Consider the following 16,957-nt stretch of genomic DNA (forward strand, 5'->3'; position numbering starts at 1 on the left):
TTCTTCTGTGCTCCTTTAATGTGTGCTCCCCATAAGCAATAAAACTATGCCTTTTGCCTTAACTGACTGACTTTCTCAGCAACCACACACCTTAGATCGCAGACTTCAGGTTTAGATGTCTTACTGTCTAAAGTACTTTACAATGAATGATCTACTGACTTTCTATCATCGTTAGAAAACACAGCCTCAGAGAGAAGACTGGCTCAACCCCTCTCCTTGTCAGCCTGTCAGGTGTCCCAGGCAGCAAAAAAAAGGGCGGAAATGCATACAACAGCTTCCCAAAGCAGCACTCATTTGACACACTGTCAGTGTCAAATGTACACAGCACGTGCCCGCAGGAAAGGTTCATCTGGCCCGTGATGACGGGCAGCTCTGTGCATGTGGATACAGCCCGGAGGGGCAGAGCCTGAAGTGGAGCTTGACGTGTTAACACCTAACCCTATGAACGTAGGTCTAGGAGAAACGTGGCTTTATTCATGTGATGCTGAGCCCAAAATATAACATCTTGCCTCCTGAAAAAAACACGGGATGGGCTTGGATGCTGCTCCCTATGAACGCAGGCGAACTGTTTACAGACCTACTGCCACAATGCTCAGTGTAAGCGGTGCCAAAAAATATCAGAGCACCACTTGAGGTAAATACAGCCCCAGTGTTAATAATAATACTATTTGTTTTTATCATCACTCTGTGTATTTTTGCAATATCTTTCACTGCATCTGGCCTGTATCAACTGTATGGTAATTGAGTCTTGTCAGTAAAATTATGTAAAATTAATTTTGACACCCTTTCTCTGAAGTGTCTGTTCTGTTCTTCTGTGTCCCCAGAATGAAATGTTTTGATACTAGTGATTTTCTTCAAAGAAAACAGCTCCCAAAGCTCCTGTTGCCACCCCTCTATCTGCAGTACTGCAGAGTCATATACTGGCTCCACTTCGTCATCTGATTTCTGCTTAACAAGTCCTTTTGTCCCTTTTTTTTTTTTGAAGATCCTTTTGTATGTCTTGCCTTTATTAAGAGAAGACCAGTTCTTGTTCATGTGAGTAAAAATACGACTGATGCTAGTTTTCTGGTGTTCAAGCCACGTATTGCACACTACAAAAAGCATCAGGTGTACTCTTTGCCTATTGGGAAAAGATTGGTATCACACGTACTGAAGACATGACCAGAACACGTCCCGTATTTTGTTGCTTTACTTTTTCTTGATTGCTGAGAGCTGAATCTTTGCAATTAGATCATATTCATGAATGTGTCATGCCTCACTATTTCATTGTGCCAGAGATTTGTTAAAGATCTGCTCAAAACTCCCTTCCTAATTTATATTTCTTCTCTGAGTTGCTTTGATTTGAGAAATCTCTTTTGCAAAAGGAAAGCCATCCATTGTTTGGACTCCAAACGGAAATGTAGGTGTTTAATTGGTGGATGTGGTTTTCATTATACTCTCTATCTACACCACAAAACTCTCTTCATAAATTGTGACAAGTCTGTTGGCAGCCTGCTGCATCAGTCTGGAGGTAGCTGACTTGATAAGCATGTCGCCCAGCTGAAGAAAAACATGAATTCCTTCCAACTTTGCTCAGAATTGCTAATTAGCTTAAAGGCAGTGTCCTGCACTGGCACAGAAAACCACTGAGAGAAAGTCTCAGGGAGACTTGCAACTATAACTTGGTAGGGTCTCGTAATATCTTAAAGGCTTTCTGGTTTATTGAAATCATGCTAACATCTTTCCTCTGAATGTACTCCTTATTTACACACAAGTGCAGTGATTTACAATCCAGCACAGTCCCCGGCTTCATTTCTATGCAGCCCATATCATGATGGCAAAGAAGGCTCATTTGCCAGAGAAAGCAAAAAGGGAAATATTTTCATTTTTATAAAATCAGTCATCCTGTCCTACAGGTATGAGGTCCTTTAGCCCTCAAATGAAGGCAGAGGTGGGGGTAAAGGAAGCACTGATCTGGTCAGTTGCAGTCCTGCTGCTGCCATTTCTCAATGGAGCTTGTTCCTGCTCCCATTCTGATTAAAAATAAATAAATAAAGGGAAAAAAGGAAAAGCTCCCATCAACAGAAGCATTTCCAACAGGCAATCTGCATGTGGCCACCCTGTTTTCCATCACATGGAGACAATTTGTACCAGGCCAGTTAACCTCTAGGGCAGAGAGGTCAACATGGCCCATTTTACTATCTCCGCTGTGGCCTGATGTTCAACACTTTTGAATGTCTTCAGGCACGGGAGGGGAACACACAGTCACACTGTGGGACTACCACACTCCGATCCCTCCCCATCTGAGACACCTTGACCTCCATCACCCTCTGGAACATCCTTGCACATTCACAGCTTTTAAGCTACAGCTCTCCTATGAAATTAATGTTTTGATGTTAACTGAATGGATGCCGATACTCTGAGGTGATAAGAGTACTCACCTGAAACATACAAAACTTCTGTGCAAAGAAATCAAATGGCAAATAGATTTGAGCTTGTAAGGATTTGAGGTATAATTTTCACAAATGCCTAAGCTATCAGAAAGAGCACCTTTGTGAGTGTGGAGTTGTTTTTTCTCAGGGTGATATCCTGGCTCGAATGGGTATGGGCACACTCAAAAATTATGCTCATGGTTTTAGTGTCCCAGATGTGCCGCCCCTCTGGGACATGCCCTGGAAATTCTGACATGAAAAGCAGAAGTCAGCAGTTTTGCCGGGACTCCCAGGCAAGCCAGTCACAGCGGAAGCCTGACGTCCAGAAGACCTGGAAGGCGGCCAGTTTGTGCACAGCATGTCCATCCTGTATGCCTGCATTCAGGTGCATCAGATTTATTATGCATGTGCTGATCACCTGATTTATTGCCATGGTTTATTACCAGGTGCAGCAAGGCCAGCATGTTTAGAGCATGTTGGATTTACTACACATACACGGGACATCTGTGAACACGCACAATCACCTTTCCTCCTGAGACTTACGAGGAGGAAATACAGGAACCGTACTCAAACTTCTGGATTCACTTTGGTTCTGCACTTCTCTGCATGCAGACAAAGACTTCTGGGGTAAGGTAAACGCAGCTCCTTTAACATACTCCTAAATCGTATTGTGAGAAAACTTGTTTGTACTTTCAATCCTCAAGAGGGAACTGTGAGCACATTAAGGGCGAACTAGCAGCATTTCAATAGCGCTAGTCTGTTCCTGTACCACGGAGCAGATACATTAGCACCTAATGAGTTACGATGACTTGAGCTTTAACAGACGACTTTTCTTTCACCAACCAAATTACGGTATAAGCACCACTGAAATTTTATTAGCTGGTTTTTGCATTTGAATATGAGTAAAGGAAATGAAAACACTTGTATTACGTATTTGCTCAAAAAAACAGAATTCCATTTTCTTTTAGGCAGAAAAGAAAGTGTGAGAGGTGTGTTTCCAATTCATTTCTGGAAGTGGGAATTAGGGCGCATTTGACTGGTATCCAGGTGTGGGCTCCAAGACTCTCTTTCTGATCTGAAGCAGCAATACTGCAGCAGTACTCCACGGTAATACCACAATAGGTATGTTTAATTAGTTCCCACTGGGGCCACACATATTCTGATGATGTGCTAGAGTGCCCTAAAGAATACCCAATAGTTATCACCATTTCAGTAAGCTCAGCCCTGAGGAGTTTCTTCTCTTCCAGCTCATTTTTCAAGAGCTCCCAGCAAGAGAGAGGTTACCTGCTTCTCTGCACACAGGCTCAGGGAACTCTCTCACAACCCCGTGACCATCCATCCCTTTGAGTACCGTCCCTCCTGCTCCTACCCAGAAGATTCATTCACCCAGCCAGGGGATTTCTGCCTGCAGAACAATGCCTCATGCCTCCGCCACACAAACACCTGGCTTTGCTGCTGCTCCTGGAGCTGAACATGTTATCTTCAACAGCACTTCACAGCACTTGTCCTGGGTTGTTCTGCAGGTTGCAACGTCATGTACATGGAGGCAGCATTTCTTTGTGGCAGCTGGTAGAGGAAGGGATTGCTCAAATGCACTCATTGCCTTTGGCCTTGCATGACCTCAGGCTCCAACCCTCCCACGGATAACCCCACAGCACTGGGATACACCACCCGACATGGGGGAGTCCTGCACAACCCATGGCAGGGGGTTGGAACCAGATGGGCTTTGAGATCCCTTTCAACCAAAACCATTCTGTGGTTCTTTAGTTTTCACACCCTAAACTGCAATGCATTACTGACACGTTTAGCATACCCATCTACTGAGAGCTCTGTTAAGAGCATTTTTCTGCTGCTACACATATATCAGCTTGCACAATTGGACTTCACAGGAGAGGACCAGCTCCAGCTGGAATGTCGCAGCAAGCAGCCTTTTCTAGGCAGGATGTTTTGACTATGACCCCTTTTTCTTTACAGCTCTTCCCTGGCTCCCTCTTGTCCTCGCCACCCAAGGCTCTGTGTGGGCTATCCCCATCATTATGAAAAGTTACTACAAAAAAAAAGCTGTCTCTAATCTTCAATTGGCCCAGTAGGGCAATTCACCCTCCGAGTTTCCAACTTGCACCTTCAGGGTATCCTTGTGCTGTCACTCATGCTTGGGAGGAGCCCTCATAAACATGCACAAAATCACTTCATTGTTCTTTTTGAAGTTGTTGGTAAGAAAGTTCTGGCTTTTTTTTCCCATCATACCCATGCTCAAACATCTGGCAGCACTGCCAGGCTGGTAGCTTGCTGTGCCCACTCTTTATTAGGGTGATTACAATTCTCTCCATCTTTCCTTCCCAATCAGTTTTGCCTATATCCATTATGGTCTTGTTTCTTCCATTTTGTCTGCAAAGATTTTGTCCCACAACCAACTTTGTTCTGTGCCTGTACAGCACCTAGTGCAGCAAATCTGTGTCCATAACCAAAGATGCAAAGTCCAATGATGCAATAACAAGGACAGCAACAGGCAGAAGGGTAAAATAATGGGTAAATTATCATGGGTAAATGCAGAGCACTAACCATTCTAGTTCATGAATGAAATGCTAGTCATGATGGGGAGATGAGCAGTTTCATTTGGGGTAAAGATTTAAGCTGTATCTCTTTTGGAAACCTTCAAAGTAGTTTAATTCACATCATCCATGCTCCAGAATAAACCACAACTTTTATTATTTGGCTATTTTCCTTCCTCTTTTTAACACATATGATAATTTATACTTTTTTTTTCTTTTTTAACTATAGGTTACTTTGCTGCGTGTGTGTCAGACAACTCATTTTTCTAGTTACTTTGACAAACCTGACATCTTGCAGCTGTTACACATCTTGTTTCAATTACATTTCCAGATAAAAAGAATTCTTAAAGCCCTAAGGCTACAGATGGCTTCCTGGTGAGGGGTTAACTCCAGCTTTGGATTAAAGCCATTTTGGGGGTCACTCTTCTCGGGCTACTCTCTTCGGTCTCCTCTTATGCCCTTCTCTGCTCCCCATTCTCATCTGGCTGTCTCCCTTACTCTAACCTCCGTTCCTCTCTGGTCATCAGGAGTAGAAGGTCTGGAGCACCAGCACCCTTCCCTGCCTCCTTCCCACCCAGAGGTGCCTGGAGGAAAGGAGGGTATCCGCTGCTCGAATGTTATCTCCGCACATCGTACAGGTGGCTTACGGCAGGGCACAGCTGAAAGAGCACAACTCAGTGGAGTGACAACTCAGACCACCACTAACCCCTAATAAATTCTGCACTGCCCCACAGACTTGGGAAGCTCTTGACAACTGGTGATGCTCTCAGCATCTGGCAAACCACTTGTGTCTAATTGGGTACCCTGAGATATTTACACTGTGCTTAATGGTTACAGAAGAGATTGATCACCCTATTCTTGGTATCTATCCAAAAAGGGTATATAAAATCCTTTGATCTTGCTAAGGCAGCAAAACATGTCTAACCATCAGTTATGTAAAGGTGGTTGTTATTAATTTGAATACTGCACAGAGAGGAAAGAACAGAAGTACCATATAATGAGATATATTAAGACTACAAAAGAATTAAGTGAAGCCGTTATGTTATGAATCATGATTTTATTGTTTAGCAGTCAACTCCTGATGTAATTTAGATAATAATGAATGGGCTAATTCCTTCCACCTTTATTCAGGCAAAACTTCCATTGACTTCAAAGAGAAAGTTGTCCAAGTCAGGACTACAGACTGCTGCATCTATCCCATTATTTGTAAATGCTTTTTGGAATATAAAACCTTTCTTTATAATGGGCTATCGCCAATAACAGTAACATTTACATAATAGAAACCTCTTACGTAAGTGTCTTTTGTGTTCAGAAAAGACATTTTATTCCTATTGCAAAGTGCCATATTAAAAGTTCCTCTGCAAACCCTAACATTTATTAACATATGGGAACATACAGAACTTCTCAGTGTACCATTCTGATCAGCTTTCCTTCTGCTCAATATTTTTTAGTTCATTTTACCATTTTTCTTTTTTCCTCATGAGAACATGTTATTTATTGATTATTAGCAAAGATAGGTTTTATCATTGCAAATATTTCTCATTTTCATAGAAAACAAAGTGCCAAAATGGGAAAATGTGCTAAGCCTTGTTACATTTTAACAGATGCCAGAAATATTTGAGGAAACAAATGAACAAACACTCCTGCATCACTGTTTCTCTCCCTCTATAGTTCTATTTATAAGTTAATGCCCTATATAACATGTAAAAATGGTACTTTTAAGTAATTCTTAAAATAATGGCTAAAAACTTGAAAAATGTGCTTCAGAGTAATACCTTGTTTTGATCAGGGCAGGACTTTTCAGGTTTTTGAAAAGAACAGATTATTTTCTCTGATTATAAAGTATGTGCTTCCATCTGGAACTTATTTTGATATTGTGAATCTTAGTGCCTCAGAAAAGCACACAGAACAATGGATAGGCACTACTTGATTGTTTTAAATTGAAATTAATTAATTATGAAACAGCTGCAATAGTCTAAATTACTTATTTCCCCTTCCAGTGAAAATGAATTTACAGGCATTTGCAAAGCATACAAAAATAAAGACAGAGACAAGAAAGTCTGTAAGAAGGGAAGTCATGTAGAATTGTCTATGATCTGTGTTTCAAGAAAGTAAATAATTAATAGCTCCAAGGAAGCATATTAGAGATTGTTCTTTCTATTACACAGTCACATTGAGCGGTAAAATAATGCTTTAAATCTCGACAACAAATATAGTACAGGACTCAGTATAGTTTACCTTTCCAGATAATCATTTTTTCAGCTGAAAACAGCAATTTTTTCACATTACAACCAGACTGTGAGTTGAAAGAAGCTCTTCAGTCATTTAGTCAAGACAGATGAGCAATGAGTGTTAGAAAAGCTACCAAGGCATCAAAAGATCTACAGTCAAGGCCATTAAAGACTAGCTAATCTGCTCTAGTTCTAATTCTCCTCTAATGGGTTTCCTTAAATGTGCTTTACATCAGCTGTAATTAGTTCAAGATATTGCTACTTATATACTTCTAAGAACAACAAAAAAAGCTTGCATTTCTACCACGTAGGATGTAATCGCGTTCACGCAGCCATGCACCCAGGCTGGTAGGTTCTTGTGCAATGCAAAGCCTTGAAGAGTGTTGTAAAAGACACCTTGCCTGGATCTACAAAAGCCAGTGCAGGTCTGAAAGGAACTACATTTATCTATACTTTCCTTTCATGGGGTTATCTCTATGCCGCTTTACCTCAGATGTTGCAGAATCAACTGTGCTAAATGGGCAGGAATACATTAATGTACATATATTGGAAACGTGCACATTTTTCCTACAAATGTTGTGGTTTCAGAACAGATTTTCATAAGCAGGGGCAGTGACAAAAAAAAAAAAAATCCAAACCCTGAAACCTTGTCACTTTTAAGACAGAACATGACCAGTTTCTGAAGGGATTCACTCCTTCTTAAAAAAAGGTTCTTTGATCTGGGACAGCAGCAGTCTGACTCAATGACCAAGAAAAAATGTAGACTCCTGTGGTCCTTTTGGACTGATCTACTCAGTGAAAAGGGGTAGAGATCCATAAGCTAGCTGCAAAACACATTGGTATATCCAAATACGCAAGACAACATGTTGATGCTAATTCAGATCAGTTGGGATAATGGTGGTTTTCTTGCAGGGAGCCTAAATAAATGGACTAACACAGAATCACCTTTTATACTAAGAAATTCCTGACAGCCTTCAAGCCTAACCACAAACAAAGCACATTGTAACATTAATTTACTCTTTAAACTGGTGACATTTAGTTAACTCAAGGTCATCATCCTGCAGAAAATGCTATACTCTCCTTGCCAAACAACAATGAAGAAAAGCACACTTAGCTTTTATTGTTACTTTGTCCTTTAAAAACAGTTGATGACATGACAGGTTCCCTCGCTGACTGCTTCAGAAACAAAAAAATGTAAAATTGTTCCTTCTATTGGAAGAATACCAATATAATTCTCTTCTCCAAAGTATCTCTGACAACAGAATTCATTCATTTTTTCTGGACTGAGGTTCAACTGTCTACTGCACTTGCTGTTCTAAGACAAAGGAACACAAAAACATTCAAATTATGTCACTCCTTCCTATAATCTAAAGATCTGAACCCTCGTGGTCAATCAGAAGTGGTCAATGATACAGAAAAAAATCAGCCTTCTCTTTGTGCATTGCTATGAGGTAGGCACTGTCTAGCAATGACAGAGCAAAATTTAAATCCTCATTGAGAAGGTTTAGGATATCTACCTGTGCCCATGCATTAGAACAAGCTCCCCAAAACCTTCACAGTGATCACAACAAGGAATGCAAGGATAGAAACAGGGAGATGAATGGTAGGAGATAGTGCTGCTGAGATGACTTCTAAGTCCGAATCCTGGAAATGCATACTTCACCCATGTTTTTCCTTCCTAATCCATCTGTCTGTCATATCTGCATTTTTCATGCCACCATAAGGTCATCGTTCCCTGGCAGCTAGACTGTACCATCATAGCAATGCATGGAGTAAGAAGGCCACCAGTTCCTCCCCAGTGGATTTCAAGAGTGATACATGCAAGAAGAACTGATCACAGCTCAAAGCAATCCAAACATATGCAGTGTAAGAAGATACTGCCCTTCATCCTCTATTTGTCCAGTCCTGCCATTCAGTCAAACTAGCCTGAGCCACAAAGGACTCTTTCTTTGGTCCGAAACATGTGAAAACAACCACACGGAACGACTGGATTACATTAAGAAGTTGTGTGGCTTTGTCCGATACAACCCTCTTGTTTTTAGTTTTAAATACTTACAGTTGTGGATCATCTTTATTGAGAAACAAAGCACGGCAACAAAAAGCTTCTTAGCAGAGATTTCTGGTCCCTCCTGCATAACTGTAAGTGTTTCCTGTCTGCTGAGACCACCACTGCTGCATTGAAACTAATTTATTTTTTAAAAAATACATAAAGTGTCTCTGAGGATAAGTTTAAATTGCATTCCTACTGTCACATTTCCCAGGATGCATCCCTACCCAGGTCCTTGGTACACGCATACAGGTTAAAATCTTCCTAACAAAATAAAATGCAGTCAACTTAAGTCACTAGCTGTTTGTTTAAGGTATTAGTAAAGCTGAGATATCAAGCTGTAGGGGAGGAACTTAAGTATCTGTCTCATGTATTTTTACCACTGGAAAGACATAGAAAATGTTTAGCACAAAATATTAGTAATTGCCATTGTGTTCATTTAACTGCTGTTACAGTTCATTCACTCTTTCTCCTAAACAAGAATTCATTGCTACCCACAAATTATTCAGAAATTATATAGATTATTACCCGAGTATTCAACTACAAGTGTCCATTTTTGCTCTCCTGAGGCCTTAGGCAGCCGCAGCAAGCGTAATCAGTGTCCTAACATTGATTTTAACAGACAGAAGATCAGTTAGTAGCCCCGATGGTGATGTTGCAAACATTGTTTTCCATATACAGCAGATTCGCTCACTTTTTTCAAACGTTTAATGGAACAGTGTTTTCCAGCCACCCCAAGATATTTGCAGAGAGTGTCCAGTTTCTGAATAAACATGCAACTTTCCACCAGAATGCAGTGGAAAGTTTCAAAAGCCAACACAAGATGTTGTTTAGATGGTCAGATAAACCGCCTCGAACACACAGCAAATTGAGAGTTTGGTGGCTACATGACCTCTTTGTCCTTTCGGGTTGGATTCGCAGCTGGGCCACCTCCACGGGATGGTGCCAGGGTGGCAGGGGCAGCAAGGCTCATGGTGGGTTTGGCCAGCGCAGGGACCTGTGGATTTTCAGGGAGACGCCAACTAGGGAATCCAGCCCTGGGCAGTGGCTCTGAAATAGCAACTCCCATAAACCAGCAGGGCAGGGTTTCCAAAGAGCTAGTTTTGTTCAAAATCTAGGAAGCTTGCAGCTTTCCCCTTTCCTACTTTCAGTTTTTCACAAAAAGGACCCTTTTGGTTTTCAAGTGGAATTAGCCTTACGGCTAACCAGCCCATACACAAAGAAATTGTCTTTGGGTTTCATAGAAAACGCTATATTTTCAAAATCTCATTTTGTGAGGATGTCACTTCAAAGTTACAATTCGGTGACTGTTAGATGGGACACTCATCTCACACAGAATTTAACCTCCCTGTTTTCTAGCTGTAATATTATTTTTTCTTCATTTCTATTGATTTTATTTTATTACTCCTATTGTTTAGAAAGTTATAACCAGACTTTTAGGTATCTCTGAACACATGCTGTGAATTAATTGCTGGAATTCTTTTTATCCATGCTTTGTTGTTTCCTAGTCATAAATAGGCTGCAAGTGGATTAATTTGTTACATGAGGTTAAAAACCTTGCAATGAAGCTGTTGCTTTTTCTAATGACTGCACTGTGGAGTTGAGTATGATGTTGTTCCTAATATATGGACGACAAGAAAGATGTGCCCATAGCCTATATTTCTCCTGTGTCTATTTTTCCTTAATAGCCCATGTATCTCTTCCGCTAGTTTTAAGAAACCTGGTGTTTTCCTCAGAATATTCACAGAAAATGTGAAATGCCACATACACTTCATGTCTTCTCTTGAATCCCCTCCAATAACCTAGGGAGGTTTCTGCCTTGGCTTCTCATGGAAAACACACCCAGAGGAACACAAGTCTGCAAGTCCAAGTGTCAGCAGGAAAGCCCAAGGAGCTGTTATCCTCCCGCCTCAAACAGTTGGGCCTAGGCACTCAAACAGTCCTCAGTGGAGAGATACAAAAACACATTCCCTGTCCAACCGATGTACCAAAATTTCATTTATTAAAAAAAAAAAAAAAAGTATAGGGATAAATATATATACATATGTTCTAAGAAAGGTGACTGAGCATACTGCAAATCAGAGATGATGGGCCAGGTACACATCTGATATAAAACAGCAAAGAGGACTCGGTGGAGCTCTGTAGACTTAAAACAGACGAAGATGTGGTACATCACATCCAGTAAATGAGCACTCACATGGCCCTACGGATGTATTCTTAAAATAATATTATTCAGCTGATACTTATAAAGTATTATGGCCATGAAAAAGTTCACTCTTCTTATTATTTATACTTATTATGTTTAGCACATACAATTTTTTCAGTGCTGCAAGGAAAAAAAAAACAACTTGAACAATGGAACCAATTCCTGACCCGAAGGACTTACAGCCTAAAGAACAGGCATCAGGAGGAAAGAACATGCTGTGAAACCAAAGGAAGGGAACAATCTATAGTTATTACTCTTGTTATTGTTTGCTCACAACTTATAATCATCACAGAGAGAGCAAATTTTTAGCTGGGATCTCAGTGAGGGGAAGGTGGTAACCATGAGTTGACAGTGGGAGGAAGACAGAAGGGAAAACACCACAGCGACAGAAATGAGATAAATAGGATTTCAAGTGTTACCAAGGCTAGATAGAGGCCAAGAGCTAAAGGAAAAGAAATAAGGGACAAAGTCCAAGACATAGGCTGGAACAGAGCTGTAAAGGAGATGGGAGATAAAAGGAAGTACTTAATTATTTTTTTGTGAGAGGGACAAAATTGCTGTGTATTGTCTGTATAAGGTTAGCCCAGCCCAGCATCTTACCCTACTGAGAGAATGGCTTGAGTGACTCCCACCTTCAACCCCAAAACAGCTACTTGCTATTATCTGAAAATAAACATCTAGATATTCTACTTTGACTGAAGAAGCATTTGTAGAATTAGCTTTCTAAAATCATCTCCAGTAAACACTGCGCTACCTGAAGAAAAAAAAATAAAAAATCTTGACTTACACAAATATAAAATGTAGTGACTAAAAGCTAGACAACCTGGGATCAAGAAGTTACAAAAGGTTCATTTATAAGACTGCTGGATGTCTAGCCACTTTTTGTTAATAACAACTTCCAAACAAAACTCTCATTGACTTCAAATGGAGCAGGAACAGACCCAAAGATAGCAAATGAACTAGTAATTCAATACAAGGTCTGTAAAACACACTGGGCCACCTTACACTATGGCATTTGATATTGATCTCAGCCTGGAAGCTACACAACTATACATTTTTACATGACTATCCAACCTCTACAAAACTGATGCTATCTCAAAATATCCAGAAGTATCAGATGAGTACCAAATAAACTGTTTATATACTTGGCTTCTTTCACCTAAACAAACACTGTTTTGTTTGTGGCTAACAAATGTATCACACTCAAAATTATTTTCTTCTTTGACACAATGCTGTAAGTAATTTAGTAAATCTGCAAATCGGTTTTAATGAATGCGAAAAACTTTAACCTATGCATTTATCTTTCACTGGCATGTGAGGAGACCCTTCACTAAATGGTCTTCCCTCGAGCTAGTTCTGTGCCTAAACCTAGGAGCACAGTTAAGGGGCTGGCCGAATTTCGATTGGGATTTGTTAAATAAGGCAAATAACAACATCAATGCCTGTAATGCAGAACTAGTCCTGGCACTCCAATTAAGTCCTTTGGTCTGCTCATTTGCTTCGTTCTGTCATGTATAATGTGTTTTCTGCTGTACAAAAGGAATATATAACACCGCTAATGGAGATTTTCCATCTCTTTTCTCTGGCATAAACAAATACTGGATGATAAGGCACTGGAGAATCCACCTCCTTAAGTCTGGACAAATCAAACTACACACACTGGAGTCAAATAAAAGCATGCAGAAAGAAAAACAGGAGACAGGGCTGTGCTTCAAAGTCGTTAGTGCTGTGTGTTTGGGACAAACGTGTTAGTCAGCAGTTACGAAGCCCTCAGTGAAGCTGGGCTGATCATCCCTAAATGTTCCAGAAAAAAAGCTTACCAAATGGGCACGAGTTTTGTTTACACCACAGATTTGTATGTTCTGTTAAATTTTCTATTTGAGTTTGTACTCAGCTTTCACTATTTGAATTATAGTAGTTTTCTGGGAAGCAGAAGTGTTGTTGGCATCAACACAACCTGGAAAAAGTGCTCTTTAGTAGAAAAGGACTTACAATATTCTCCCATTTCACTTTACTAGTTCAATATTGTGTTATAGCCACGACACAATACATTACTACATTTTTGATGCTACAGCAGAGTAAAAGACATAACATATATTAATTGGAGAGCAAATTCATTAACAGTATAAAAGTAACAATCAATGAGAATTGATTAGCATGTTACTGTTCATCTGGAAATCCCTTTCCATACTCTTTTGATTTTCCAAGAACATACCAAGTAAAGAAAAGAAGGACTTTAGAACAGCACGTTAATATTTAATTACTGCACTCTTAAGGAAAACATTTGCCAAATATTGCAAAAAGTGGATTTTCAGTCATAAGTTAAGTGCACAAAATGTCGTTATTACCAACATTCAAAAGAATAAAGGACAACATTCATTCTTGCTGCTGAGAAAATTAAGTCTCTTAAGTGTTGCTCTTTGCCATGAAGTACTCACTTGTTATCTGTGTGGTATATTTTATTTTCCTTTTTGGTAACAATTGCACTGATTTGAAGGCACCCTGCCTGTAGTCAGAGACCAGCCCAGCACCCTTTGCACAGATGCTGCAGCACCTAGGTACCTTTACTACCACCTTTGTAAGCTTGCATTGCATTGTGTTGTGTGTTTTCTTATTTTTTTAAATACCAATTGTATAACTTTCAAAACAATGATTCGGAAGCATTTGCCAAAGCAAGTGTTTCACGACAGGCCTCTAGCCCATGATCTCGGATGCTCCAAGTCAAGGCCATTGAGAAAACCATGGGGCCCCAAAACAATGCCGACACGAACCCCCTGTAAGCCCCTGCTCCACGGAGGAGCTCTGGTTGAAGCATCCGACCTCCTCTCTCGGGACATGTGGGGTTTGAAGCCGTGCACAGGGGTGAGAGCTTGGCAAGGAGCGCAGGCCTGCTACTACATGCTGGCTTTTAATGTGCTCTTTGAAGCCCTTCTCTTGAACCTATCTTCTAAACAGCAACAGCAGAGGAAAAAAAATCTATGAAACCACAAGATCACTTTTAACACCAGTAGAGACATTTCTGAGCATGTAATTTAGCTGGGGAGAGGTTGATGTCTCTTTGGACCTGTACCTGATTTTTATGCTTATGGTGGTCATTTCAAAGTGCCTCCACAATAGTCAGAAAGTGTACTAAAAAGGTTATGAAAAGGAGCAATTTCTAGACGCAGTCAAAAGCCCCGGCTCTCCAGAGTTACATTGTTAGCTTTTCAAATTCAATATTTACTTCAACAGCTAGCTTACAGAACAGACTAATGAACATCACACTTTTGCAGTGAAAAAAAGCAAATTGCTCCAAAGTTTGCCTTCATTCACCAAGAAAGGGAAAAGCATTTGAATGCATGAAAGTATTATTTCTCCTGTTCTTGTTTAATAGAAAGAAAAAAGGAATTTAATTGTAAAACTGTGCGTATGGGCTGAAGACTTAAAACCAGACCAGAGATAAATGCTATAGTCCGGATAGAAACCGAATATTGGTATTTATAATTGAAACGAGGACATAACCTTAACTTGTGTCACGGGCAGAAACACTGTAATTAAAAACTTTTATGGGGTAGTAACTAATTTTGTATTATACGTGCTCTTTAAAGTTCCTCCAGCAGTATAAAAGTTTTATGGGGCTGGATGCTCTCAACATAGGCGTCTTCGAGGCACTGGCATCACGCAGCACAGGCTGTCCCCATCATCCCGAGGTCTCTTTTGCGGGGAGCAGAGCTCACCCACGGGACCCTCGGGGCTGATTTTGTTACACCTGCCGCCGCAGGGATAAGCGGGCGCTGCACCCTACAGACGCGGATTCCACAACACGTTAAAATCTAGATATATAGGGACAGGGGTGCGTGCCGCTGAGTTCGGGCAAAACTCATCTCCTCTCCCCAAAGCAGGCAGCCAGCAGGCTGTATGCAAGCTGCAGTCGCCTCCCCGGCCCCAACCGTGCACGAAACAGCCCCGGCCCGACGGGGCGAGCCGTGCCGAGCCGTGCCGAGCCTCCCGCAGCAAACTCCGGGACTTGGCAGCGGCAGCGCCCCGGGGAGGTGATGCGGGGGGGTGATGGGGTTTGTGGGGTTGGGGAGGGGAAGGTGAGGGGTGGAGGGGGAGGGCAGCGCTTCCCACCTCGAGCCGCTAATGCCGTTTCTCGAAATTGGCTCCCCTCCTCCCCGGCAGCCCCGCACCCGCCGCCGGGGCGGGCAGGACCGAGGGGGGGGGCGCGGGGGGAGGTCAAGGGCATGGGGGGGCTTGGGGGGATAGGGGCAGGAGGGAGGGGGGGGACGTGAAGGTGGTGGGGGGGGGGGAGGAAAGGGGCGTGCGAGGGGGACGGGGCTGAGCTCCGGGAGCGCGGCCCGGGGTGCCCGTGGCGGGGGAGCACCGGGAATTAGTGGGAGGGGGGTGCAGGGGCCCCCGCAGCCCAGCACCGCCTTCACCTCCCGGACCCCCCCCCGGCAGCCAGGCGAGGGGGCGTCTGCCCGCTGCCCCTCTCGGGAGAGCAAGTGGCGGGGGAGGCACCTCGCGGGGTGCTGCACCCTCTCTGGCTGCTGCACCCCCGAGGCACCGCACCCCCTTATCGCACCCCCCCCCCATTCCTGCCCCCTCCCAGCGCATCGCACCCCTCCCGCTACGCGCACGCCCTCCCACCCCAAATCATTGCAGCCCCCAATTACCGCACAGCCCCCGGTTGCAGCACCCCCTCCACCCGCCGCACCCCCCCTTGGCTCTTAGCACTCCCCCTTTTTACCCTCCCGACCCCCCTTCCCCCCCCCCCCCCCCCGGTGCCCACACTCCGCACTCACCACAGAGAGTCCAGGTCCCACTCCTGGAGCAGAGCTAAGTCGAAGCTGTCCATGGTGAGCGATGTCAGCGCCGCCGCGCTGCGACCACCCGGCGTCCGGGGCGCATCTTCGACCGCACCGCGGGCAGGGCGAGGGGCGCGGAGCACCCCGGCGGGGGGCACCCCCCTCCTTTTCCCCTTCCCCTCCTCGCCACCACCAGAAAATGGGGGGGGGGGGGGGGGGGGGGAATAAAAAAATATATAATTAAAATAAAAAATAAAAAAATAAGAAGGAGCCCGCGGCGCACCGCTCGTTTGCAAGCGGCTCGGCTCGGCTCCGCTCCCGCCCCGCTCCCCCCCCCCCCCCGAGCCTCCTCCCTCCCTCCTGCGCGCCGGGAGCGCGGCCGAGGCGGCGCCCGCCCCGCGCAAGCTGCGCCCGCGCAGCACCCGCGCAGCGCCCGCCCGGCGCGGGGGGGGGGGGGACGGGGGGGGACGAGGGGGGAGGGAGGGCCCAACCGGCGGCACTTGGGGGTGGGGGAGGAAAGGGGGAGCCGGTGGCAACTTGCGCCTGGAAATGTTCCGGCGGCAGAAGTTGGGATCGGGGTTGTTTGGGGGATTTTGGGGGTGTTACTGTGTTTTTTTGGTAAGTCCCCTCTGGCGTCCCCCACGCGTGATCCTAATCCCATGCGTGATCCCAGCCCCAGGTGTGATCCCAGCCCTATGCATGACCCCAGCCCCAGGTGTGATC

The 16,957-nt window shown here is 43.6% G+C and overlaps 1 protein-coding gene across 2 annotated transcripts in view; it reads right to left on the bottom strand.

The window, feature by feature from the left end:
* AFF3 (ALF transcription elongation factor 3) overlaps nt 1-16,553 on the bottom strand; it is a 337,924-nt gene extending 321,371 nt beyond the window's left edge. For both annotated transcript variants that reach the window (XM_080556980.1, XM_080556979.1), the window contains exon 1: nt 16,232-16,553. In XM_080556980.1, coding sequence (XP_080413106.1) covers nt 16,232-16,284 — 53 coding nt within the window. In that variant the 5' untranslated portion in view covers nt 16,285-16,553. The remainder of the gene's footprint in view (nt 1-16,231) is intronic.
* Nucleotides 16,554-16,957: the final 404 nt, after the last annotated feature.

Source organism: Anser brachyrhynchus (assembly GCF_964034855.1).
Source record: "Anser brachyrhynchus genome assembly, chromosome: 1".
Classification (NCBI taxonomy): Eukaryota; Metazoa; Chordata; class Aves; order Anseriformes; family Anatidae; genus Anser; species Anser brachyrhynchus.